Source organism: Melanotaenia boesemani, chromosome 20 (genome assembly GCF_017639745.1).
Source record: "Melanotaenia boesemani isolate fMelBoe1 chromosome 20, fMelBoe1.pri, whole genome shotgun sequence".
Classification (NCBI taxonomy): domain Eukaryota; kingdom Metazoa; phylum Chordata; class Actinopteri; order Atheriniformes; family Melanotaeniidae; genus Melanotaenia; species Melanotaenia boesemani.
Genome location: NC_055701.1, coordinates 3,046,040 through 3,071,997, shown reverse-complemented (window position 1 = coordinate 3,071,997; position 25,958 = coordinate 3,046,040). Strand labels below are relative to the sequence as shown.

The 25,958-nt window shown below is 41.8% G+C and overlaps 1 protein-coding gene across 4 annotated transcripts in view; it reads left to right on the top strand.

The window, feature by feature from the left end:
• The first annotated feature begins 408 nt into the window (after window positions 1-408).
• Window positions 409-25,958, top strand: part of ccdc88c (coiled-coil domain containing 88C) — a 56,398-nt gene continuing 30,848 nt past the window's right edge. For 2 of the 4 annotated variants that reach the window (XM_041971436.1, XM_041971437.1), the window contains exons 1-6: window positions 409-1,007; window positions 5,829-5,941; window positions 9,930-10,038; window positions 23,096-23,165; window positions 23,473-23,531; window positions 24,242-24,325. In XM_041971436.1, coding sequence (XP_041827370.1) covers window positions 948-1,007; window positions 5,829-5,941; window positions 9,930-10,038; window positions 23,096-23,165; window positions 23,473-23,531; window positions 24,242-24,325 — 495 coding nt within the window. In that variant the 5' untranslated portion in view covers window positions 409-947. The remainder of the gene's footprint in view (window positions 1,008-5,828; window positions 5,942-9,929; window positions 10,039-23,095; window positions 23,166-23,472; window positions 23,532-24,241; window positions 24,326-25,958) is intronic. The other 2 variants (XM_041971433.1, XM_041971432.1) reach the window with 1 other exon arrangement.

The following is a 25,958-nucleotide window of genomic DNA, read 5'->3' as shown; positions in this document are numbered from 1 at the left end:
TATAAGTGATCTTTAACACCATATTAGATAAAAATAATTTAATGAAAATAAAAATTAAAACTGAATTAAACAAATAGATTAAATTATTTAATACATTATCTTAAATAATTTATTAAAATACTTTTAAAATTAATTGTAAATAATAAGGCGATATAAGAAAAATATATATGTGTTGATATAATATGCCTTTATTTATTTTTTTTCCATTTTTTTTATAAGTAGCTAAATAGGGTGGTGGGGGTACCATCTAGTTCCAAATTAACTCTTTGGCTGGTTGACTTTGTCTAGTGACGTCAGCCCCCGAGTAAACGCTACTAATTTTCTACTCTTTAATTGGCTGGTTTATCGTAGAAGGCGGACCGATAACTCTTGCGGCTGCTGATTGGCCGGTTCTTCTATCGCCCCGTCCCCCTCTGTACCTCTGGACTCACAGGTTGATGGGGAGAGTGAAGCGGGTGTAGACGCGTTGTAGATGAGCTACCAACGGAGTCTAATGTTTAACCGTTTTTTATACTGTTTTTTTACTCTGTTTTATAATCATCTTGTATCTCTTTATTACTTCGCGGCTGTTTCGCTGCTTTACGGTCGGACTCGTGTATCCTTGGCAACACAATCAACTGTCCTGCGAAGTTTGGAGCAAGTGTTTCACGTCGTCCCGGGGAAAAAAAACTGGATATTTACTCGTTAAACTAACGGAACCGGGTCTGGACCGCGCTTGGAAGTGTTTAGAAGTGTTTCTGCTCGCGTTTGACTGTTTAACGTTTCATACCGAGTGTCCAGGGAAACGGGACAGCGCGAGACAATAGTGGTGCGAAAGAAGGGAGCGCGTGCAGGAGTGGAGGAGTGGTGGGGGAATCGATGCCTCGCGGGGCTTTGTTCTGGACACTAGCCTGCCGCGGATATCGACTGATCGATCAGGTGGATTGATGAGTGACTGGTGACCGAACATGGACGTGACTCTGTCGGAGCTGCTGGCCTCTTTCATGGAGTCGCCGCTGGTGGTGTGGGTAAGTCTGCACGCGCACACAGTTCTGAGGAGGATGCGCACGAGCCGCGGACCTCCGGTTCAATTTTACTTTCCAACGTCAGGTGCGGTTGTTCATAAAGTCAGACTGGGCTCAAACCGAAAAGGTGAGGGGGTCCAGCGGAGACATGATGGGGGTGTCTGGTACTTTCCACCCCCCACCGAAAAACTCCAGTTTCATCACGTTCCTCTGGCTGTTGTGGTGAAAGTTAGCTGGTTTATTGGTGGTAAAGTTTGATAACCTCACATTTAGATTTATACATGTGATAAGTTAGAGAAAAGGCCTTTGACATAATTTAAGTAAAACGTCATTAAGTTACCGACCAGAAGTCCTGATCCAGTCCTCATTTCCTGCCCTAGTCCACATTTCTCTAACACATTTTGTTGTCTTCTAAAATGGTCTTGATCAATAGTTCTCAAGCTTTCTAAAAGTCTTTCAAAGTTGTTGTTGTTTTTTTTAGTCAATTCCTTAATTTTCAGTCCATCTCTTGTACCTGAACCTTTCAACGCTGACTTGAGTCATAAAAAGTCTCCAGGGATGAACCAGACACATAACAGACATCAACCAGCTGCCCGGCACAGAGACGCATCGTGTGTTCCCGTGTCTTCAGTTTCATCTGTAAAACCAGCAGAGATCAGACAGTCTGACAGGAAACAGGATTTCAGCAGCAACAAGGTGATTCCCAAACAGCTGGTAGCTGGAAACCTGGATTATCTCAGCATGGAGGCAGAAACTGGACATGAGGAGGACAAAAGAAGACGAGTCAGGACTAAAAACTATCTACATCAGATGAACAAGATCAGAGATCCAACAAAGACCTGAACCAGGACCTGAGAGATGCATCTGGACCTCATCCATCTACTGTTGGCTGAAGCCTCATCAGAAATGGTCTCCATGGAAACATGGCTGTCAAGAAGCTGTTCTTAAGGAAGGGAAACAAGGAAAAAAAGCTGAAGTATGTCACATGACATAAGAACTGGACTGAGGAGGAACCAGAACCTCAACATTACTGAAGCAGTGTGGGATCATCTGGACAGAGAAGAGAGCAAAAAGCATTGGAAAGTCCTTCAAGAAGTCTGGAGAAGTCTTCCTGAAGACTACTTAAAGAAGTTCAGACTGGGGTGTAGAATAAAAGCTTCACTTCAAGCTCCTCAGAACTGGACCAGCCCTGTTTCTGGTTCATAAACCAGATTTATCTCTAGGTTTGAATATCTGCCTGGAAGTAGATGAAGAAATTAGGCTGGATCAGGACTTTCAGGTGTTTTTATCTCATTATTTACATATTATGTCCTCATTATTTACCAGTTTCATTTGGGATTATAGTAATAGTTAATAGTCAAAGGAGATTCAGTAAAATTTGAAGCATTAATATTTTAAAGCTTGTTCGTAGCAGAATGTTTTGTTAAATTTCACCTGGAAGCAGAAAATAGAAGAAAACCCAGGAGTAAGATTGAGTTCATATTCTTCCAGCCCAGACTCGTTTATGGAGGACCAAAACTACCAGAATTAAAAATAAATATATGAGGAAATAAATGATTAAACAGGTCTATGCTAATGAGATGGTTTTTCTAGCATTTTATCTTCCTGTCAAATCAGGAATCAGCTACGGCGCAACAAGACACGACTTTCTGAGTCGTTCAGATTCACGACTCCGTTTTAAAGATCAACAACTAAACTGGAGATTAAAAAGCTCCACGATGGACCAACTGATGTGTGACTGAGCAGCTCAGGTGTTGGAGGACAGATGCTGAACGTCTGTCTGGAGGTGGAGGTGGGATCAGACCTTCTCAGGGAAAGCCTCTTGAAGTTTGGATAGACGTTTTCTCCCCGGAAGGACAGAGGGAACGATTAAAAAAACTTCCCAATGTGGAGGGTCCTTGTTTTAACTGTTTTTAAGAGTCAAAGTGAAAGAAATGAGTGAAAACTGCACTAAATATGTAAACTAATTAGAACTAGTAGAGTTTAAATGCATTGAACTGGTTCATGTAGCTGGTATTTCATTCTTTGGGATGTTTCTGAAGCAGGGCGGAGACAAGGCGCATACTTTCCCAGTTTGGGAATGTTTAATATGTAGCCCACAGAAGAATACAACATAATTTATCCTAAACATACAAAAATAAAAATAATCAAATATATACATAGATAAAAATATAATAAATAAATGTGGAATAAAAAAATTAACATGGAAAAATTGAAATAAATGCAGAAATACAAAAAAGAATGTGGAAATATAAAGTAGGTAAAAAAGATAAAAGTAATGTAAACGGATGCATGTATTTAATTATTTATTCCCTAAATATTTATGTATATTTTTTGTTTTAATCGTGGAGTTTTGGTTCTGCATAGCTGGTAGTTTTAGAAGAGACAGTCTGATGAAGAGTTTCTGTCCTGTTTGATTTTTCCGGTTCTTCCTGGGTGAATATGTGTTAGTGAGGATGAAGATGTTCATCGTAAACATCAGCGTCACATCTTCTGATTATTATTGATCAGCTGATCAGGCTGATCCAGGTCACGTGACTCCTGGGTCCTCATAAAAACAGCTGATGTGTGTGTTTGGTGATATTTTCTGCACAGAAACGGCCGGGCTGCAGCTTTTCGTACCGCCTCTCGCCTCCTTCATCTCCAATAAGCCGGCGGCAGGTTATTAACCTCGTGGTGCTTCCTGTTTCCCTGTGACCTCACATCCTGTTGACCTGACCGGTCATCCCACAACTTTTCCCGTCATTGTTGGCTATCTAAAGTAGGAAAAGGGCGACTTTCACCGGACTTTTCCCTGGTTTTTATCCACGGAATGAAAGTGGGAAACGTTGGGAATGAGAGTTCAGCTCAGGAATGGTCCAGCTTCAGTTTTAGGAGGTGGTGTGATCAGGGCGTTCCTCTGACACAAAGAATTACCCTGTAAACGTGCTGCGCTCTGCCTTTCATAACCATTATCCCTCTATCATTTCACAGCCTGTGATTTGGCTCTGAATCATCCGAGCTGCAGCCTTCAGCTTTGGATAAATTTGCTTTCATGGACAGAGAGCGAGCAGGTGGGACAGGAAGAGGTTTCCGTGTTTCCCACCCTGACAGACGCCCGCCTCTTCTGCTGCTTCTGAAATTCACGTCAGAATCTTTACGTTTTCAACGGTGTTGTGTCCGAATGAGTGCCCTGCTGCAGGTCGACCTCCGACATGTAATCTGCTTTTCAGGGATGAATAAAGAGCTGTTCAAACTTTATTCATACAGAAGGTTTCCACTCTGTGGTACAAGATTAGAGATTTGATGTCTAATTGAGAATAAAACCAAATATTACTCTCTGACATTTGCACATAAATAAACCTGATTTGCTCATTTTCAAACATGTTTTTGTAGCATTTTTTTGTTGTTCTGGTTTTAACGACACTCTGCTGAAAGGACTGAACCAAAAGTCCAAACCATGCAACACGTTTTTTATTCAAGTTAGAAACAAACTCAAGTCATTTCTGTTGTTATTGGACTAAAACAGATTTTATCTGAAAAGATTGTCCTGAAAAAACTCTTACCATGCTTTCAGAAAATAGCCGTTCTGGAGTCTGGGAACCTCAGTGTACACCAGTATAACCAGAACCAGACTGGGAGGACTTTACTCCATAACCATCTTGGATATTTGGTTGAGTCCTCGGGCGCCATTATAAGCTATGTTAGCTTCTTCTTCTGTGGTGGCTCCAAAGATGGCCACGTTACACCATGTCCAGCTCCACTCTTGTCCCAGCCTTCTTCACTGTCCCAGTATTTCTTCTTCACTCTCTGAAGCTTATTGATTACTGGGATGGGCGTATCGATACTCTGGAGCCCATACTTCGATATCTTTGGAAATATTCAGTACTTTTTAAAATATTGTGATACCACAGCAGAAATATAAAATATACATTTTTGGTTTCACTACAGAGGTTTTAGGCAATAAAATATCATTTTTTCCTTCTGTGTCACATGACGTTAGCCTTTCACAGGGGTTCCAAAATAGGGGGGTGGGCCCCCTTGGGGGGTCCAGAGTAATGGCAGGGGGGGGGCACAGCAAGGATAAAATGTTGTATCCCCCAATTTATTTATAATTACAAGTAAAGGAGGCAGGTATGAACGAGTAGTTGCTTCATCCTGCTAATTTTCAGATTAAATAATTATTAAATCAGAGTTTTAACTATGCATCTGTTTATTTTGTAATCGGAGTAAACTAATACCCCAAAAGTACTGAATACTAATTATCTGGTCTGGTGTTTTACGTTGACGTGGTGTTCGGGTGAATCCAGGCTTTGCTTTGGTTCACATAGAAAAAGAAGAAGAAGCAGCACTATTTTTTAAAGGCCAGTTGAGGATGGACCAACTATTATTTTATTCTGATTGTTTTGACTGGTTCAAAACTAGGTTCAGGAACCAGCATGGAGCCCTGCTGGTGTGAAAGGGTTATTAGTTCCTTGAAAAAGTCCCCGGGACTCACTGTGGTGAAAGTTTTCAGGGTTTCTGAAGGTTTTCTTCAGATGGGAATGTTTGTATATATTTTTTCTGTTTTTCTGTTCCTTCAATCGTTACAAGATCTTTGAAAAGGTTCCTGGGGTCTGAAAGGCCCTGAACTACTTAATTCTTTCTGTTGCAATGTGTCTTCTTGCAGGAGTTGTAAGTTAGTCCAGCTTGGAGCTCGCTGGTCTGATACCAAACACATAAACCCGGTAAACTAAAACATGAAGCATGGGAGGAAGAGGAGGGTGACCATTCAGCCAGCAGACCGCCTCCATCGTCTGCTGTGTAGAGATCAGTGCTTTCATGCCTCCTTTCTTCTGTCTGTAGATTCGAACGCTGGGTCCGTTGGGTTCATGTGACAACGTGGGCTCGGAGGAGCGGGTCAGCATGTTCATGGAGCTGGTGGACGGCGTCTTCCTGCACAAGATCATGACACATATGTAGGTATCACACAGAGGGTCTGGTTTGATTTGCATGAGTAAGTGAAAAATCAAAAACCTCCGGTGTGTGTTTTTAGTGTGTGTGTAGGGTAATGTGAGTTGATCCAGGCTTTCCTGTGTGTGTCTTTGTAAGTGTGTGTGCATGACCACATCCTGACTCGCTAGTTTCAGGTTGTAAACGTCACAGCCAGATGTGCTGCTCAGGGCTGCAGCGACAACGCTGTGGGGAAACGGTTCAGATCATTTAGTCACTTTACAGGCTGGCGGATCACAACGAGGGAGACCTGCAGGTGACAGATTCATCACTGGCTCCAGGCAGGAGGATAAAACCTCCTCCTAAACGTACATTTGTTTGTTAGCGCTGTTCAGAAATCTTGACATTTAACTGTTAAACGGTTCAGCAGCGGCGAGTTTCTCTCACATGTGATCCGTTTGGTTTTAATAAGGTAAACGTGCTGCACACTAGTTTGTAATTTCAGGTCACCATAATCAGTTTTATAGAAGGATTCTTCGATATAAACCTGTGAAGAGTTGATCCTGCTCGGCCAACAGTCGCCTCTGAGCTGGTTGAAACTCGCGGTGTAAAGATTAACGATACGAAACGCAGCTCCAGCATTAAAGTTCAAAGAAATGTTAAGAACTGTACCCAAGTGCATTTGTTTAGGCGTTCAGTCGTGCCTGATTGGTACGAACCCAGATTAACCTTTTAAATCCAATCAGTGTCTCATGTGGGGACATCAGAGACAAAATAAAGAAAGATAATAGAATATAGAATAAAACTTTATTTGTTATTGCAACAAAAAGAGCAACAAAATTACTGCTATAAAATAAAACCAACGAAATTTCTTCATTCAGAAGGCGTGGGAGGAAGCATGAGCTTATGTAATCCCACACCAATAAATTACTACATTTTTTATTAGAAATAATAGTCACATTCTGATGTCATACCAAGGTGTGACATCAGAATGAAACGATAATTACTGAGCATTTACATCAAAATTTATCCTGTAGAACAATACAAGTTTGTAATGGAGCTTAATAATAATAATAATAGTAAACTGCTGTATTAAATCATCAATATCTAAAGTAATAATTATAGCAATAACAATATAAACAACATGCAGTGTTTATAATCTATAACAGGGGTGTCAAACATGTGGTCCAGGGGCCGAAAGCAGCCCAGCAGGGTTCCATCTGTCCCACAGGATGAATTAGGTAAAGATATTAACTGTAATTATTTAATTAAAGTAACACGTGAGGTTTTAAGTTTTTATGTTGAAATGTAAAACATTTCCAAGGCAGGAGGATAACTGGTTCCATCGTCAGTTCAGGCGGTCAGGGTTACCACACACATGTGGAAATGTACACGCGTGTAGCTCTGAGAAAATTAATGCAATCCTCGTGTGAAATACTGGATTTTTTCCTCTGATTAAATGTTTGGTGATTGTAAGTTGTAATAAACGTGTAAATGTGTAAACATTTAAATTAAGTAAATAAAACAACAAATGAATGAATCAAAAAAAATAAATCGGTTATAAACTAAAATATAATATCACAGAAAAATGAACAAATATGTTTTGTATATTTTTCATCTGATATTAAAGAAAGTAAATAGAGAAAATAGATAAAAGAAGAAAATAAAATATGTAAATGTATCAAAATATTGCATAAACTTCTGTTAAAGAAATTTCAGGTTGTTCATAACAGTAAAATGATAATTAAATGTAAACATCTTGATGATGTAGTCACACTAAGAAATCAGTTGAAAGCAAATAATGTGGAGATTTTATTATTATTATTATTATTATTATTTATTGTTATTATTATTATTATTATTATTTATTATTATTATTAGTATTATTAGGTTATAATGCTGTAATTTTACTGGAGATGAAACTGAACTGAATGTTGCCCTCTAGATAAAATGAATTTGACCGTCATGGGGACTGGTCCTTACTTCTGTTCTGTTTGAGTCCCACATCTTTATTTACCGATTAGAACATGCAGATATTTGGACGTTGCTTGTGTTCCTCATCAGGACAGTGTGGTGTATTTATTCTAAAACCATCCAGATTTCAGCTCCAGTACTCCGTTAAACAACAGCCAACAAGCCGGGAAGCGAAGCGGATCAGTTCCCACTTTCAGTCCAGATCCTCATCTTGACCGATGCCGGTTTCATGGAATTTGTTCCCAATAAAAACATAAAACTCAGCAGAATCATCTTTCCTGGCCTGAGACCAGTGATGTGACTAACGGGAATCTTCCCCGTTCAGACGTGCCCCCGATCTGAACACATGTTCATATCGGAGTTATTGTTGTTGTCTGCAGAAACAACGGTAATCAGGCTTTTGTTCTCCACGCTGGGGGCAGTCTTGGCTGACGGGGTGATTAGGACCTGGTAGGGGTTTATGAGAAAGTGGGTTACAGAGGAGGGTGGTGGGAAAGGAAGGGGGGTCAGGATGGAAGAGTCATGAGGAATATTAAAGGGAAGCCTCTCAGAGGCTGTTGGTGAACCAGTCAGTCAGAGAAGCAGTCAGCCAGTAAATTTCTCATTGTCTTTGACCTGTGGAAAAATAAGTTCTGAGCTGAGGCCAAAGTCCGAGCTGTTTGTTTCTGACCTGGTCTCTGAATGAGAAATCAACCTGAAAGCTTCAGAAATCTCTGGAAGATCATAAAGTCCTGTCAGAGATCAGAAACTCACATTTTGACCTCTATGATCCATTCCCAGGGATCGCATCGTAGAGCTCCTGAATTAGGACAGTAATTTGGACCCTAATTATGGCAAATGCTTTAAAACTAAACCAGATTTATGTAGATTTGAACAAAGACCATTTGGTTATACATCTTGTTTCAAAGCTCATCTCACATTTTCAAGTCACAAGACATAAATTTAGAAAGAAAAACAGCAGAAAAATCTGTCATTCAAGTTTTTTTCTTGTTTAGGAGCAAAGTTTTCCAGAAAGTTCTCATGTTTTAAAGTTTTTAAATGAAGCTCCTGTTCAGACCTGCTGGAAATGTGGAGGTGACCCAGATCACCTCAAAAGAAGAATCAATTCATCCAGAATAACTCCTCATCTGCCGATGGATGGATGGGTGGATGGACGGATGGATGGGTGGATGGTTGGGTGGATGGATGGATGGATGTATGTATGGATTGACGGATGGATGGATGGTTGGATGGATGAATAGGTGGATGGTTGGGTGGATGGATGAATAGATGGATGGATGAATAGGTGGATGGTTGGGTGGATGGATGGATGTATGTATGGATGGACAGATGGGTGGATGGACGGATGGATGGATGAATGAATAGGTGGATGGATGGATGAATAGATGGATGGGTGGATGGATGTATGTATGTATGGACGGATGGACGGATGTATGGATGGACGGATGGATGGATGGGTGGATGGACGGATGGATGGATGGATGGATGAATGAATAGGTGGATGGATGGGTGGATATATGGATGAGTAGACTGGATGTTTAATGACTAGTAAGAAGTGGCCTTCAGGTGAACATCTTCAGGTGAACTTGTGGGACCAGTCGGCCTGCTGGCAGCTGGTCTGAACAACCTCAGCTCTGCTGGTGACTCGCTGGCTGAAATCGTCGTCTTTGTTTTTCTAAGAATGAAATCATTTAACAATCTTTGGTCCAAGATTCAAGGTTTGAAGTATCCTCCACATTTAACAGGCTCATGGTCATGTGGAGCTCTCAGATGAAAACAACAACTCCAGCATCAAACCGACGTCATGTCAGCAGCAGTAGGTCATCCAGACAGAGTGGACCCCCCCTCCCCTCCCACGGTTCACATGCAAATCAGTCTGGCCCAGGCTGACATGCGGGGATAGTACATACAAATCCTTCTACAGCACAATAGTTACCCCAGAACATTAGTGTGTGTGGGGTGTGTGTGTGTGAGTGATGCTCTTTGTCCTAAACAGCCACAAACTGAGCACTCCTGTGGTGTGTGTTTGTGTCTCCATAGCGACCCGAGTCCCACCAATCAGAGGTTGAACAAGAATGTGAACAACGACGTGTCACTGCGTCTCTACAACCTCACCGTTCTCACCAGACACATCAGGACGTACTACCAGGTACACACAAAAACACCCTGTCAGTACTACACCAACACACACTCTGACTGCAGCGAACCAGCCTGAAAATAAAAATAAACAATCAATTCATGGCGTCCGACAGCTGATCAGCTTCCTACTGGGCGGACAGTCAGAGGTCAACACAAACAGGAAGTAACAGGGTCCCAGACCGGGAAACAAACTCGTTGTCATGGATACAGTCTGTGCTTCTGTTTCGTTAAAGGTTCAAATCAAACACACCTTTTTTTTTTATGGATTCTGTCTTCAGTGTTTTGTTTATTTATTTTTTACTGGTTTGAAGGCTAAAACATTAAAAGTGTGAACATGTAGAGTATGATGAGGATCTGCAGGATCTTATTGTTTTTTACCTCAGTTTAGATGAATATTATGATTCAAAGCTATTTTTCTTTATTCTTCTGTTATATGTAGGCCAACTAATAAAGCAATTCTAATAAAATGGTGCATATAAACTTGTTTTAGTTGGTCTGTATTTGAGTCAGTGGGAGCAGGCGGGAGGGACTGAGGCAGGCAGCAGTAGCAGGCGGTAATGGTCAGACTTTTAGCCAAAGTGGGTGACAGCGTTGAAAAAATAGTCCCACGCAAGGCTGTACTTGTGGGTGAGGATTGTATCTCCTCTCCATGACACCAGCCTCCGTCAGTTTCTTTCTTTTGGGTCACACTCTGGGTTGCTGTTGGTCGTTCCTCTCAGACCCAGAGGAACCATCTGCAACATGACTGGTGATGGGTGGGTTCAGGTAGTAAACGTGTACGCTGATACGTCATGCACATGATCGCAGCCCCAAAATACCAGTTCACACATGTTAAAAAAAAGAAAAAATGTAGGAAAGAACAAGCTAAAGCTTGGTTTCCTTTTCTCGAATACCATTTGGGACTTTTACATGATCTTGTTAACAGGCAACCAGACTTCTGTTTAACCACAAACATCCATCTTGGCTCTGCTTGAGGAAGAAACCATTCGCCACTTCATCTGAAATCTGAGATCCCATTTTTAAAAATGACCCAAACTTGTCTGTTTTTATTTTAAGGTGATAAATTGACATTTTTACGACTTTTTGCAGTTGAGTTAGAGTAAGAATGTTATAATACAGATTATGCTGATACTGCCTCAAGCCCCAACATCAATCAGGCCCATTGAAACAGGTTAAAAAATGTTTCTGTGTGGTTTATGTGTCTTCTCAGGGCTAATCGCTTGCATAAATACTGCGTGTGTGAGCATGCACAGTGTGTCCTCAGATGTAAAGAGCTCAGATGAAGCTGATTTGGCTAAGCTGCAGTCATATCCTGCCAACACACTTCCTCTAACACTAAACTGTGTATTGCCTGCATGAAACTGTTGCATATTGCCACTATAAGAAGATAATTTGATGTTTTGCTTTGAAAACTGTGTCAAAGCTGAGTGTCAGTCCAGGATGTTACAAGCTTTTCTGCTCGTGTTAAATCAAAGTGAACAATGTTTCAAGAATTACAACCAGCAACTTAACTTTGTCACACTAGAAGGAGGCGGATAGAAATGTTTTCAGAAATGAGGCGACCCACACATCCACCCTTCGAGCTATCCAGCCAACCACCAGTTAGCTGGTTGAATCTTTTTTTTTATTATTTGACTGGCTGCTTTTTTATTTATTTTTTTGGTTGTATGGAAGTATGGATTGGTTATAGATTAATAGATTCACTGTTTGTTGGATGCAAAATGATCAGATGGTTAGATTTTTCAAATGTATTGGTTGGTTGGTTGGATGGCAGGATGGATCAATGGTTGGTTGATTGGAACAAAATGAGTAAAACAACCTAAACAAGCAGTAAAATGTGTCTTTCAGGTAAACTTCATTTTTCTATGTGGCTTCTCTTGAAATTTAGTAAATACAATTTCAGAAATGTCTGATCATTGCTCACTCCTCATACACTCCTCATACACTCCTCATACACTCCTCATACACTCCTCATACACTCCTTATACACTCCTCATACACTCCTCATACACTCCTTATACACTCCTCATACCCTCCTCATACACTCCTCATACACTCCTCATACACTCCTCATACACTCCTCATACCCTCATACACTCCTCATACACTCCTCATACCCTCATACCCTCCTCATACACTCCTCATACCCTCATCATACACTCCTCATACCCTCATACACTCCTCATTCACTCCTCATTCACTCCTCATTCACTTCTCATACCCTCATACACTCCTCATACACTCCTCATACCCTCATACACTCCTCATTCACTTCTCATACCCTCACACACTCCTCATACCCTCATACACTCCTCATACCCTCATACACTCCTCATACACTCCTCATACCCTCATACACTCCTCATTCACTCCTCATACACTCCTCATTCACTTCTCATACCCTCACACACTCCTCACACACTCCTCATACATTGTTTTTCTGCTCTTTTGTCTTGTCAGGCGTGTGTGTGTGTGTGTGTGTGTGTGTGTGCTCGCAGTGAAGTGGGTCATTCTTGGCAGTATGTAGTTAATCTGCCCATGATGGTTAACCTCACTAGATTTAGCACACACACAAGCACATGTACATGCACACACCTCTTTTATAACCTGAAATCAATAAGCTGAGGGCATGTTTTTAGTGTCAGATCAGCTGCAAGGACAAAACACACACACCGATGCAAACACACACCTCCAGCCATCCATATGGGGCGTTGGTTTTCTCCTAATTAGATGGAGTCCCAGCAGACACTGGGGCTCCCCCCCCCACCCCTTCCTGAGTGTGTGGAGGGGAGGTGTGTCCTCTCTGTAACCTGATATCACCAGCTTTGAACGCTGTTTACCCTCTTCACACTCACTGGTTTCCATGCCAGTCCTGTGGTGATTTATTGATTAACTGATCAGTTTAAAACCATACAGAATGAGCTGGAAGGAGTTCCAGCTTTTCTCTCCTCTGTCTTACTGAGTGTTTTTTTCTGTTTGCAGCACAGTTAGAATGGACTCTGGTAACATGTGAGAGACATTTTTTTCGTTTTAGATGATTTAAAGGCTGAAAATCGATGACTTTTTAAAAGGTGGATGGTGAATACATGATGTTATGTTGAAGAATATTTACCAAGAGCTTGTTCTGCGTGCAGCATTCAACCTTTCTACAAGACAATACAAGACAAATGTCCGAAAATGAGAATTCCTGCCATGCATGAGTGGGCAGGCTCATTTAAACCAGGTTGACACTGGCCTGCACACAAAGTAGGGGGTAGAAAACAGGAACAGAGTCTATGGAAGGAAATTTCAGGCCTTTGTGTTTGTTTTTTTACAGTACAACAACCAAGCTTAATCTAAATGAGGCAGTACTCCGTTCAGTGTGTGTGTGAGCTGCATTTATATTTCTGTTTACATGTTGTTGAGCATAGTCAAATCAAGCATCCATTTTGACTTTCGGTCTTGTCCTTTTCATACAGAGATTTCCTCCTGATTCCAGCAGGTTTTCAATGTGTTCCTGCTTCAACACACCTGAATCAAATTAATTGGCTCTAACAGTCAATTAAAGTTCTGCACAATGACTCATTAATTTGACTCAGGTGTGTTGGAGCAGGGATACATGGAAAACCTGCTGGATTGTGGCCCTAGTAGGACCGAATTGAGTTGCCTTGCGGTAATTGTGGGATCTTCAAAGTTTGAGGAATATTTTTCTAAAACTGATCCACCATTTTTAGACCCAGTGTGTCTCAGATTGGTGAACCTCTGTCCATCTTTCCATCTGAGAGACTCTGCTTCTCTGAAATGCTCCTTTTATATCCAGTCATGTTACTGATCTGTTGCCAGGTAACCTGATTAGTTGTCAAATTCTCCTCCAGTTGTTTTTTTATTAACTTTCCAGCTTTATGTTGTTCCCTTTCCAACTTTTTACAGGCGTGTTGCTGCATCAGATTCACTGTCAGCTTATGTTTTCCCTGAAAAGGTAAAATGTCTGTTTCATCATATGATATGTTGTTTATGTTTTACTGGGACTAAAATGGGTTGATGAGATTTGGAAATCATTTAATTCTATTTGTATTTACATTTTAAGCCGCGTCCTAACTTTTTGGGAATTAGGGTGGTAGATGTTTTTGTACATTGTACTATTTTGGAGTTTGTTTGCTTCATTCTTGTCCTGCTTATTTGTAGTGTTGCCTCCATTTCCTCCTTCAGCAAGGAAAAAACAAAACAGCCTTCAGATCAGCCGCTAATTGAAATAAATACTTAGAGCATGAATCAGGTGATAACGGTTGATTTCTGATTCCCTGAACCGTGTACGTCGTTCAGCTGCAGCTACGTGGGGAGATGCAGATTTATCCTGTAGTAGAGACTTCCTTATTTAGAGGAAGTCCTGTTCAGGGAGTTGGACATGAACTTAAGTTACCTGGTGTGTTCAGCATTTTCCCATGGAAGCATGGAGCAGTAAGAGTGATCAGATTACAACTTTCAAGCAGAGGTGTCTTTCATTTGTCAGAAACATGTCTGAACATGCTCCTGAATGAAAATTCAGAACAAAAAAACTAAATAACCCCCCAGTTTGTCTCTTTTGGATCTATTGTGGAAGCTTCCGGGTTATTGTAACATCTTGCCTTAAAAAGTGAGAAACTCTGGGAAACAGATTTTATTGTTTGTCAGTAACTTAAGCAGCTCTCTCCTCTCACGCCCCTCTCCTCACCCTTCCTCCTCTTTTCACCCCTCCTTAGTTACCACGGCAACCACAGAACAAAGCCTCGAGCCTTCATGGGTTGTTTTGAACTGCGTATCCTCTGTCCCACTTGATACACACAAACACACACTCTGCAGTTTGGACTGAGATAGTCGGTGTGTGTTTTACTCTGGTCAAACGGTGTTTTATTGCCTCTAACTGCTGTTGAAGGGGCGAGGCTGGACTGCAGGAGGTTCGCAGAGACCAGATCAGATTTTCATCTGCCTGTATCACAGCCGTTGGTTTACAGGCAGCACCGGTGTGTTCACCAGAAAACACAAACTTACTGTTTCCAAACTGAGCTGAAACCCATTCAGTATTTTAATTAACTAAACTTCACAGAAAAAGTACAGAAATTAGTGGTTAGTATGTAGTGTGAGAATGTGGGTGTATGTACATACATATACATACATATGTGTGTATATATTAATGAAGTTAAAAATTAAAATTTTAACGCAGTTAACGCATGCACGGCATGACAAGCCCTATACATCCTTCATTTCTCTGTCATGATGGCGGGACGTGGAGAAGCACGATGGAAAAGATCAGCCGGCTGGCTCTATGGATGAACTTCAGAATGAACACAGCGTTAACGGAGCAGCACATGGACGCCGTCTCCGTGGAGAATGTGGGTGTATTAACACACAAACTTTTCCCGGTGAGAAGCTTCCACATCTGCACTTTTCCCACATTCCTTTTTTTAAATTATCCTGCATTTTGCACCAACGTGTCTGCTCTAGAGGACCTCTGGTCGTCTCTTCCTCTCATGTTGCTTCGTGAACTACGACAGCTGTCGGCTATCAGCTGATCAGCTTTTCTCTTCTGTTGTGTTTATCGTTCAGCTGAGAAGGAGGAAATATTAGACCTTTTTAAGGTCTAGATTTTATGAAATGTGATCATCTAATGTAATCTAATATATATTCATTCATTCATTCATTCATTCTCTGTACCGCTTTGTCCATTATGGGTTGCGGGTAAGCTGGAGCCCATCCCAGCAATTACAGGTGAGAGGCAGGTACACCCTGGACAGGTCACCAGTCCATCGCAGGGCCAACACGTAAGAGACAAACAACCATTCACACTCACACACACTCCTAGGGAGAATTTCCAGTCATAAATTAACCTATTTGCATGTCTTTGGACTGTGGGAGGAAGCCAGAGGACCCGGAGAGAACTCACGCATACACGGGGAGAACATGCAAACTCCACACAGAAAGGCCACCACCCTCAAGGTTCAAACCTCCCCCTATATATAAAACACTACTGTAACTCATTATACTCAGGTGTCCATCAGTGCTACACCTGTCATCTCCAGATTATTCTAAACACTGCAGCTACACTCATTCCTACCTGAATCCATCACCCCCGAGCTTTTCTCCCTTCATAGCGATTTTCCATCTGTTCCTAGTTTGTTACAAAGGAGAATCAGGTCTTCTCCATCTCTGATCCTGCACATCCTTCTTCAAAACTTTTCTCTTTGTAAAAGTGTTCAGACATTTTTATTACCTCAGTCTGATGTTTTACTATTTCTACATGAGAGCGGTTCGCTTGTAGTAATGAAAGTAAAAATTAATTACCTTTAGACTCCGACTCACAGCTGCTTCCACTGCAGGAAGGGTTTTCAAGGTGATAATAAGCTGTTAAAACCTTTTCTGTACATGTTCAGCACCAAACAAACTGGGTAACAAGCAGTTTAGCAGCTGAGAAGTCCGATAATCCCCTCAGGATTTAGTAGCTGATGCTGTTTGGACATATTAGCTCTGAAGGTGTTGTTAGGTGAAAGTGTGAACTTTCTTTTCCTTTGTTCAGTTCTGCATCTACATATTTCCACCAGTCTTGTTTGTAGTTTCTTTGTGCTGCATCCCAACACTTGAGAGCTCAGCATCTCCTCCGCTTCTGTTGTTTCACGAGGTCTTTGCTTGTGTCGAGAAGAGTTTGTGCTGAACTGAAACTGCTCAGCTCAGCTGAAGTCAGGTCTGCTAGCTGCCATCGTTTTATTGATTTTGGATTAGAAATCTGAGCCCACTGTGTTACTGGGCCATGGATTTAGGTCTTGTGTGTGTGTGTGTGTGTGTGTGTGTGTGTGTGTGTGTGTGTGTAAATGGGTCAGTGTAGCAGGATTTATTGATCCCTTGTCAGTTTGAAGTGTTAAATCCTGTTGGTGATGCTGCTGCAGGAGATTTTTTATTGATGTGAGCTGTCAGTAACATACAGATAAAGAAAGTTTTCTGCCATTAATCCTAACTCACGCTGTAGCTGCAATAAACACACCTCCAGGAAATATGATTATTCTATATTATCAAGTTTGAAGAACTCCCAAGTTCTTTATGAAGGTTTTATTGCACATGCAGTAAGAATTTGTAGCTTATTTTGTCCATTTTTGACTTGTTAGTAGGGCTGCACGATTATGACCAAAATAATAATCACGATTATTTTGATCAATATTGTAATCACGATTATTAATCGCGATTATTCACTGTGTTTGGAAAAACATGTATTTTTATTGCTACTTTGCAACAATTTTTTGTGAAAAAGTAAACTTTAAATTAGAATAGATGATAAATAATGCAATAAATACATTTACCATTCATTTTTGAGAAGTTAATGTAAATTTTGGGGCTACAAAAGATGCTAAATCAAGAGCCGTTTGGGAGCCAAAAGAACCGGTTCTCTGAAAAGAGCCGAACATCCATCACTAGTAATGGATGCTGGTGTGGGAGGGATGTTGTGAGAAAGGCAAACATTGAAGAAAAGACAACATAAAAATGTTTAGAACAGTAAAGAATAAAAATTTAATTCTTCAGTCAATATTTTCTTTGTTTTTTAAGTTTAATTTTATTAAGTGTAATGTTTTTTTTAATTAGGAGTCTGCAACATGTCACAACACTTTTTAAATGTTAATGTCGACACTCTTCATTAATAAACATTAATATCTGACGGTAAGCCAGCGCGGGACCAGCCAGCAGCAGTTATGTACGTTTCATTTTCAGCCTGGTCATGAAACAGATCTTCTCCTGCTCTGAGTCCAGCTGCTGCGTGAGGACCAAGCCTCTTCTGAGTGCTTCTGGACGGGGGAGGGGTCGGAGCACCCCCCCCCCTTGTTGAAGAGTGAACTATACGCTCTTTCACGTCAGTCTCCAAAAGTCTCCAATATCACCAGAAAAAGTCGTTAGATTAGTCGCTAGTCGTTTTTTGAAAATAAGTCGCTAGAGGTGAGTGAAAACTAGCAACACTGAGTACAACTAGCTGCCGACTGTAAAAGGTGCACGCTAGTGATGCGCGGGTCGGGTTTTTTTCCGACCCGCGGGTCCCGCTCTTTTAAAAAAATTGGACCGCACCAACCCGCCCCGCACCTCCGCTTCTATTTTTTTAACCCGACCCGACCCGACCCGCCCCGCCCCATTAAAACACATCTTATGATATTGACGAATGCTTTTATTTAGTCTGAGAAAGGTGCATATGGTCTCCTAAATTGGCACTGGAAACTGGCAACACAAAATGTATTTTCATTTGAACGTTAAGCCTATAAACATAAATAGGCAAATAAAGTGTTTTAAAGCGTTTAAGTGTTATAAAGCACATAGACAATGCTGCTGTTGTTGTCTGCACTGATTACCTAGTTGAACCTGTCCCAAACCTGTGATTTAGCCATTTGACCCTCTTTCTTCTTTTTAAGGACGTAAACTACCGAACGAATGTTATTCAACACTTCTTCCATCTTTTGCTGCTTGTCTGCTTGGCGCTTTCTGCACGTAGTCTGCGTAGCCTACTACGCGCCTACGTGGACATTACGTTATAAAACGTGACCTGTGTTTAAATAACTGATAAATATTTTGTCTTACATATTATAGTAACAAAATGTAGACACTGATTAAGGTCTTTATTTTCAGTTTGACAAAAAATAAAATTAATAGATAGAACTAGATATTTCAGAATAGTAAACCACACCAACCCGCCCCGCAGTGAAGCGAAAATTCTTTGACCCGCCCCAACCCGACCCGCGGGTTAGGAGGCGGCCCGCGCATCACTAGTGCACGCCCTTGTTCTTTACGCAGCTTCATGAAGCTTTGGCCTCGCGTTCGCCCCCTGGTGGTTGGCCGACTGCAGGTTGAGAATGTGTGTGATCAGAGAAGCAGCAGAGCTGCGTTTTTAATGTAAATATCGCTGACGATCAGGTTCGTTTAATTGTGGCCACCAAAATCGTGATCACGATCAAAATCAGATTAATTGTGCAGCCCTACTTGTTAGTAAACAAATATGAGTCTAAATGCAAAGCTGTTGTAGTGTTCACTATGTGTAGCTGTGACTGGATGTTTCTGAACATTTTAATTCTGTATGTGTCAATATGACATCCTTAGATTTGCCAGATCGCTATCCCTTATAACATTAGCAGTGTCTCAGGAGCGGTAGTGTGTAGTTCTGTGGGGTAAATGTGATGATAGCTACCCTTTAGGTGATCTATAGAAGTTTTCCAGCATTTCTATCCCATCCAGGAGGTTTACAATCCAGCCACTAAATCTAGTTTTATTCAGAGACTCTATCTGGTAAATCCACAATGATCCATGATAACAGCTTTATTTATCACATTTCATCATAAAAACATCACCATCACTGCTATGTTGCTAAGAGACCTCTATTTAGACCTGGACATGATGATGAAGCCACTTCCTGTCAGACTTTCCACCAATCAGAGAGCTTAGATTGACGGTAACGTCCAATCAGGAGCAGCCAAAGATCAACCAGTGAGCAGAAAGTTCTATGTGTGTGTGAAAAGAAGAAAAATAATGCTCCTCTATGGCTGGAATAAAGCCAAGAAGACGTTTCTGATGCACGGTGGCGCCACAAAGCAGCTGAGCTGGAGTTGGTTTAGTGAGGATAGCAGGTAAATAGTAGCAGGAATAACTGGAAATAGCAAAATACTTGAGAGAATGATGCAGATGAGAAAAGGTTTGGTCACTGTTGATCTGTGTGTTATTTCTACAAAGTTCTGTTAGTAATAAATTCTGCTTTCTTCTTCTGGTCGGCCTTTATGCTGCTATATCTATTCATACATTCATTTTACGTCATTTTAGCCTCAGAATCTGACAGCTGAGAAACATCATGTCTGATGCTGACTGGGATTAAAAGCTTCAGCTTCTACATGCATTTTTATATATAAAAAAACCAGATGGACCAAATATAGTTTTAAAAAAAAGCTTGTAGAAGTGGCTGGTTAAAGTGATTAAACTAGTATTTTCTTCAGGCAGTGATGCGATGTTTCCTCTGATATAAATGGACATTTAATGATTGTTGTGCTTTTGTGATGCAACAAACAGAAGCTTCCAGACTGACGGCGCATTTCAGCTGAGGCATCACTGCCTTAAGGACATCTGGTAGCCAGCTCACATGTTTTATTCACGCTGTACAGTGTGTGTGTGTGTGTGTGTGTGTGTGTGTGTGAGAGGGACAGTGAGCCTGGGTGGCGATCATGTTGCCTCTTTGTGTACAGATCTGTGTAACAGTATCTGCTGCAAAGCTGTCGCTGCAGCTCAGCTGTAAATGTGGTAAAATGACGCTGTTTTTATCCACCTGGTCGGCAGGTGACCTTCGACACCTGAGACCTACATCTCATTAACATGCGGCAGAGCAATGTACACGTAGATACAAGTTTTATTAAAAGTTTGAATCTGTCTGAAGCTGTTTCCAGTACACAAAGCCACAAACACCACCATGCGTGTTTGTTTTTGGTGTTACTGCAGCCAGCGCCTCCCCTCCGACAGTCACTTCCCAACTCACACAGACACCAGCCGCCTCCCTCGGTTCTTAAACGTGACCCTCCTCCTCCGCCATGTTTCCTCATGGCTCCACAGCTCGCTTCGTTTGCAGCTTCAGGGGTCAACTCTGGTTTGAAATAAAAATCAGTTTTATTTGTTTCTGTACAATCAGGTGTGTTTGGGAGACAGGAGAGGATATTCAGGAATGGAAACCAATCCCTCCTAGCTGGATTTTTTTTTTCCCTGATACACACACACACACACGCACACACACACACACACACACACACACACACACACACAGTCTTTGTCAACAGCAGGGTGTTTCCTGCTGGCTGCTAGCCTACACACACATTAACACACACATTAACACAGTCTGGGTCAGTTGATTCATGTCTACTGAGGGTATTTTTATCAAAGTTGAGCTGCAGCAGCAGATAACGTCGGCCACATCGACACGGTTAACATCACCGCCGTAAACAGGCTGCTGGTTCAAACATTTAGCTTTGTTTAGATGTTCGCTGCCTTTTTACCCCTTTACACGTTTAATTTAAATTTTTGTCAGTGGAAGCTGCACAGCTGTTGGGCTCCATGGACGTTAGAGACTGAATACATCTGATCATCTGCGTCTGCATTTGATCAGACTTATTTACTCCTTGTTTCCACTGCAGAAAGGTTTACAGGCTGGTCTGAGGTGGATTTTTCCTGTTTGAAAGCAGACTGATGCATATTTTTGGGAAATGGAAAGAACGCCACTCATGACTGAACAGTGTCTTTGCAGATATGAAATAATATCCCAAATATTCCCAGAAAGAATTTTATCCTTGTTTGAATAATGCAATAGAAACAATGAACATATGCACATGGACATTTGGTCAACTTGGGATCTTCCATGATGGGTTGGAGAAAGTTGATGGAGATGGGAAAACCAGGAATCTGTTCCAGGTTCCCAGTTGCAACCCAGACATGGACTGATGGGACTGGAGACGGTGAAACCAGAAGCTCTGGAGTTTACCAGCTGATACCAGCCCTACGGCCACCTTCAGATTCGGATGAGAAACTGCAAAGCGGCATCGTAACCCTACACTCGAGTTTGAGATCACATTTCACCAGCGTCCGCACGCCGGCCCTGCTGACGCAGACGAATAGAAGTCCAGCTTTTAAGCAAACCATGGTGTGCTTCCATGGATAGTCCGGTCCGTTTGGATCAGTGTGAAGTTATTTGGACTCCAGGGTGGACCAAAAAACAAACTCTGATCCACTTGAAAACTGGGGGTCTCAGCGTGCTTGCAAGTGAACCCTGATCTGGCGTGCTAACAGTGTAACGGGACCATCCAGTGGACCAAAGACAGGATGCAACATCTGACTGCTTCTCCTGCTGCTCATACTGGACAGCTTCCAGAATTTTTCCAAATTCCCCGCCCAATCGAGCCGAGTCTACTGGACTATCCTGGTGTGAAATCTAAATCTAAATCTGGAATTGACTGAGGGTCTTTGTCCACCAAAGCAGTTCCAGAGCTGGTTCAGCTCGAGAGCCCAACCACTTCTTTCTGTTTTTCTGGGCATTTGCTCCCGTCCAGGAAAACTGGTTCTGCAGTTGCTCTAACTTTCCAAAGAACTTCTGAAGTCAGTGGTTTGGTTCATATGGATCAACCAGACCAGCTAAAATGTGACTCCTGTGTCTAAAAATCCAAAACCAGCTGAGCAGTTGGTTCAAGAGAAGCAATAAAAGCCTCATTTTCCTGCTGTTTTTGTGGCATTTTTGCTAAAAACAAACAAAGCAGGTTTAAAATGTTTTCAGGTATTTTTTTTAACACAGATGTAATGGTGCGTGTAAATCCTGTTTGTTTTGATGTGCTGGTCTGCAACACCACCGCTGATTATTTATAGCAACAGGTATGCAAACTAGACCTGTGATATTAATGCATCAGTCTGCAGAGAAATGAAAGAAACTTTGTCATCTGTGAACGCTGTCAGAAAATCCATATTCACGGGAGTGAGGTTCAGACGAGTTGGAGGAGACACTTAAAGATTATATATCTAAAACATGCTACCACACTTAAAGAAAATAGAGAATTAAAGTATTTTAGAGCTAAACAAACATTTTGGTAACAGACCTGTCAAAGTAACCTTCACTGAGGCGATAAATGAGTCATTTTCTTTGTTTGTACAGCCAGAGGCATCGCCCCCTGCTGGCTGGCTGACAGACTGCAGGTTGAAGGCAGCTCTGCAGCCCCTTCAGTTTTTATTCTGAAACATTTTGTCTACTTTTGTGTGTGTGTGTGAGTGTTTTTGTTCAAGGATAAATCACTCCGGTCCTCGAGGGCCACTATCCTACAGGTTTTAGATGCTTTCCTGTTTCACTTAAAACGGGTCATTGTGCAGAACTTAACAAGCTGTTGGATCCATGTCTTTTGAATCAGGTGTGTTGGAGCAGGGAAACATCTAAAACCTGCAGGACAGTAAACCTCGAGGACCTGGTTTTCAGATCCCTTAGTTAAACTAATGCATCATGTTCTTCGTGGTCACTACAAGCTAATAATTAATTAGTTTCTCCCTTTCTGCCCTTTTCTTTACCGCCTTGTTTGCTACAGGAGACCCTGCAGCAGTTGATTGTCATGCCCCTTCCCAACATCCTCCTCATCGCCAAGGATCCGCTGTCAGGTAACACACCATCTCACAAACACACTACTACAGGGACCCTCAGTCCTGGTCCTCAAGGGCTGGTGTCCTGTAGGTTGTAGAAGTTTACCTGCTGAAACACACCTGACTCTAATAAATGAATAATTAGCAGGTGTGTTGCACCAGGGAAACTTCTAAAACCTACAGGACACCAGCCCTCAAGGACCAGGACTGAGTTTCTCTGCACCACTGTTTACATATATTCTTTATTTATTCTGCCAGATGTATAACAGACATGTTACTGAACACGAACTCACGTCCTGGAGGTTTTCTGTGTTTTGTTTCCCAGCGAAAAGCATGGAGGAGCTGAAAAGACTTCTGCTGCTCATACTCGGCTGCGCTGTGCAGGTAACACACACACATTTACACACCGCGCTGCGCGGCTTCTGTTAGTCTTTTTGGTTTTGCATGTCTGAGCACAGGTCCTGATTGTGTGCGTTGATGAAGAGCAGGGTGGGACTGGATGTGGGCGGGGCTACGGCGTTTAAACACACATGGATCAGTGATTTACTGCAGCCAGTCGCGCTGCAGAATTTTCTGTTAAAGAAGATTAAAAGGTGCAAAAATCAGATCTGATCCCCATTCTGAGTGTCGTAGTAGACCAGATGTAGCGTGTTTGTATTTTATTTGGCTACCTTTAGCTGAACCGGGGGGGTGGTCAGGTGGGAGATGGGTCGCAGGTGGTTTATCTTTGTTTATCATTTCTAACTCTCCTCTCTAAGGGCTCTGAACCAGCCAGCAGTTTTTTTTATCTTTATTTCTTCCTTCCTCACACTCCCCTTCCCAATTTCTCTCCCTGTTTCTTGCCTCTCTTTGTCTCCCAGCACTGGTTTAACTGGTTCCAGGAAAGAGGAAGGAGGAAGGAATGAATGGGAGGGAGGGAAGGCTGCAGAAAGCCACATGAAAATTCTGTTGATGTTGAACAAAATAAGCCTTTGTCCAGCCAGCCAGACTCATCAACCACATTTAACCACATTTCCTCCAACATGAGTTTAACAACAAACAGCAGCCGGTCGTCTGAACTTAATTTATCTCTTGTTTTCTTTGTGTAAACCCAGTGTGAGCGTAAGGAAGAGATGATAGAGAAGATCAAGCTGCTGGACATTGAGACTCAAGCTGCCATCGTGTCTCACATCCAGGAGGTCAGTAGATCGTCATTCTGGTTCAGCCTGGGATTAAAGTAAAACCTGGGCAGCAGTTCACTCAAAGAAAAGCTTCCTTTTATTGTGTTTGCTCAAAACCCCCATGAAAAACGCACAACCAACTAAACCCTCATCTTCCACCTAAAAAAAACTGAATGCAAAAGAATTATAAAGAAATGTGAAGAACACAAGTTTTAAAAGAACTCAACATTAATCCTTGCCAGTGACTTTTTTTTATTGAGGTTCAGGTTCAGTTTCTGGAAGATTTAGATCATTTTTCCCATTTCTTTAGTTTCATCTGTGAAAACCAGCAAAGATCAGACAGTTTGACAAACCGAAAAAAGAATTTTATCAACAAGGTAAATCCCAGAGAGCTGTTGGCTGGAAATGTGGCCTGTCTCTGCATGGACACATGGAGGACAACATGAGACATCCATCCATCTTCTGTTGCTTATTTGAGGACAGTCATGGGGCATCTCTTCTCATCCCTACACCCTGGTCACTTCTAGCTCACCTGGGGGGAATCCTGAGGGGTTCCCAGGCCAGCTGAGAGACATAGTCCCTTCATTGTATCCTGGGTCTCTGGGGGTCTCCTCGTGATAGGACATGCCTGAAACGTCTCACCAGGGAGGCATCCTGACCAGATGTCCAAGCCACCTCATCTGGCTCCTCTGGATGTGGAGGAGCAGCAATTCTACTCTGATGTTCTCCTGGATAACAGAGGTCCTCACCCTATCTCTAAGGCAGAGTCCACACACCCCGCAGATCTCGTTCTTACAGATTTTGGTAGGAACGTAGACTGATGCAGAGTCCACATCACTGCAGACTCCAGACCCATCCACCCGTCCACCTCCGGTTCCATCCTTCCTTCACTCCTAGAAAAGACAAAGATTCTTGAAGGGGGGCAGGACCTTACTCCCAACCCAGAGAGGACACTCCCCCCAATTTAAAAATTTAAAAAAAGGAACTCATGAACAGATGTAATTACTAAAATAAGAGTTTATTAACTACATTCAAAACAAAAAATATAAACTCACAAGACTAAAAGTTAGTATCTTAATCTTGACAGCTCTAGTTAAAATTCATTTTAAAACTATTTTTATTTTTCAAATTAACATTTTTTTATCAGATTAATCACAGCTTACAGATTAATCATGATTAACTGTGTTTTCACTGCAAGCCGATGCTACATAATAAAAAAATAAAATAAAATAAAAATATTTACTGTTAACTGACTTCTCTTGGGTAAAATCAGATGTCCAAGGGTCAGTAAATGATCTGATAAAACTGATGATCTGGATAAAATACAAAGATCTTATTTGTGTCCCGCTTTTTCTGGCCAGTGCTCCATCCTGTCCCCCTTTCAAACCTTTTCTAGACCCGCCCCTGCATAGCTGAGGTCCACCACCTGTCAGTTACTGTTTTAGAGAAGGTCCTGCCAACAACACCACTTAAATATGTGCTGGTATGAACCATGAACCGCTCGTTTCCTCCTCCTCACCTAAACGATAAACAAACACAACAAGAGAGACGGTGCTAGCAACAGAAAAGGCGATCAGCTGATCACCCTCAGCCGTCATGATTTACGAGACAACAGAAGATGGAGGAGGAGCAGACACAGAGAAGAGCAGAG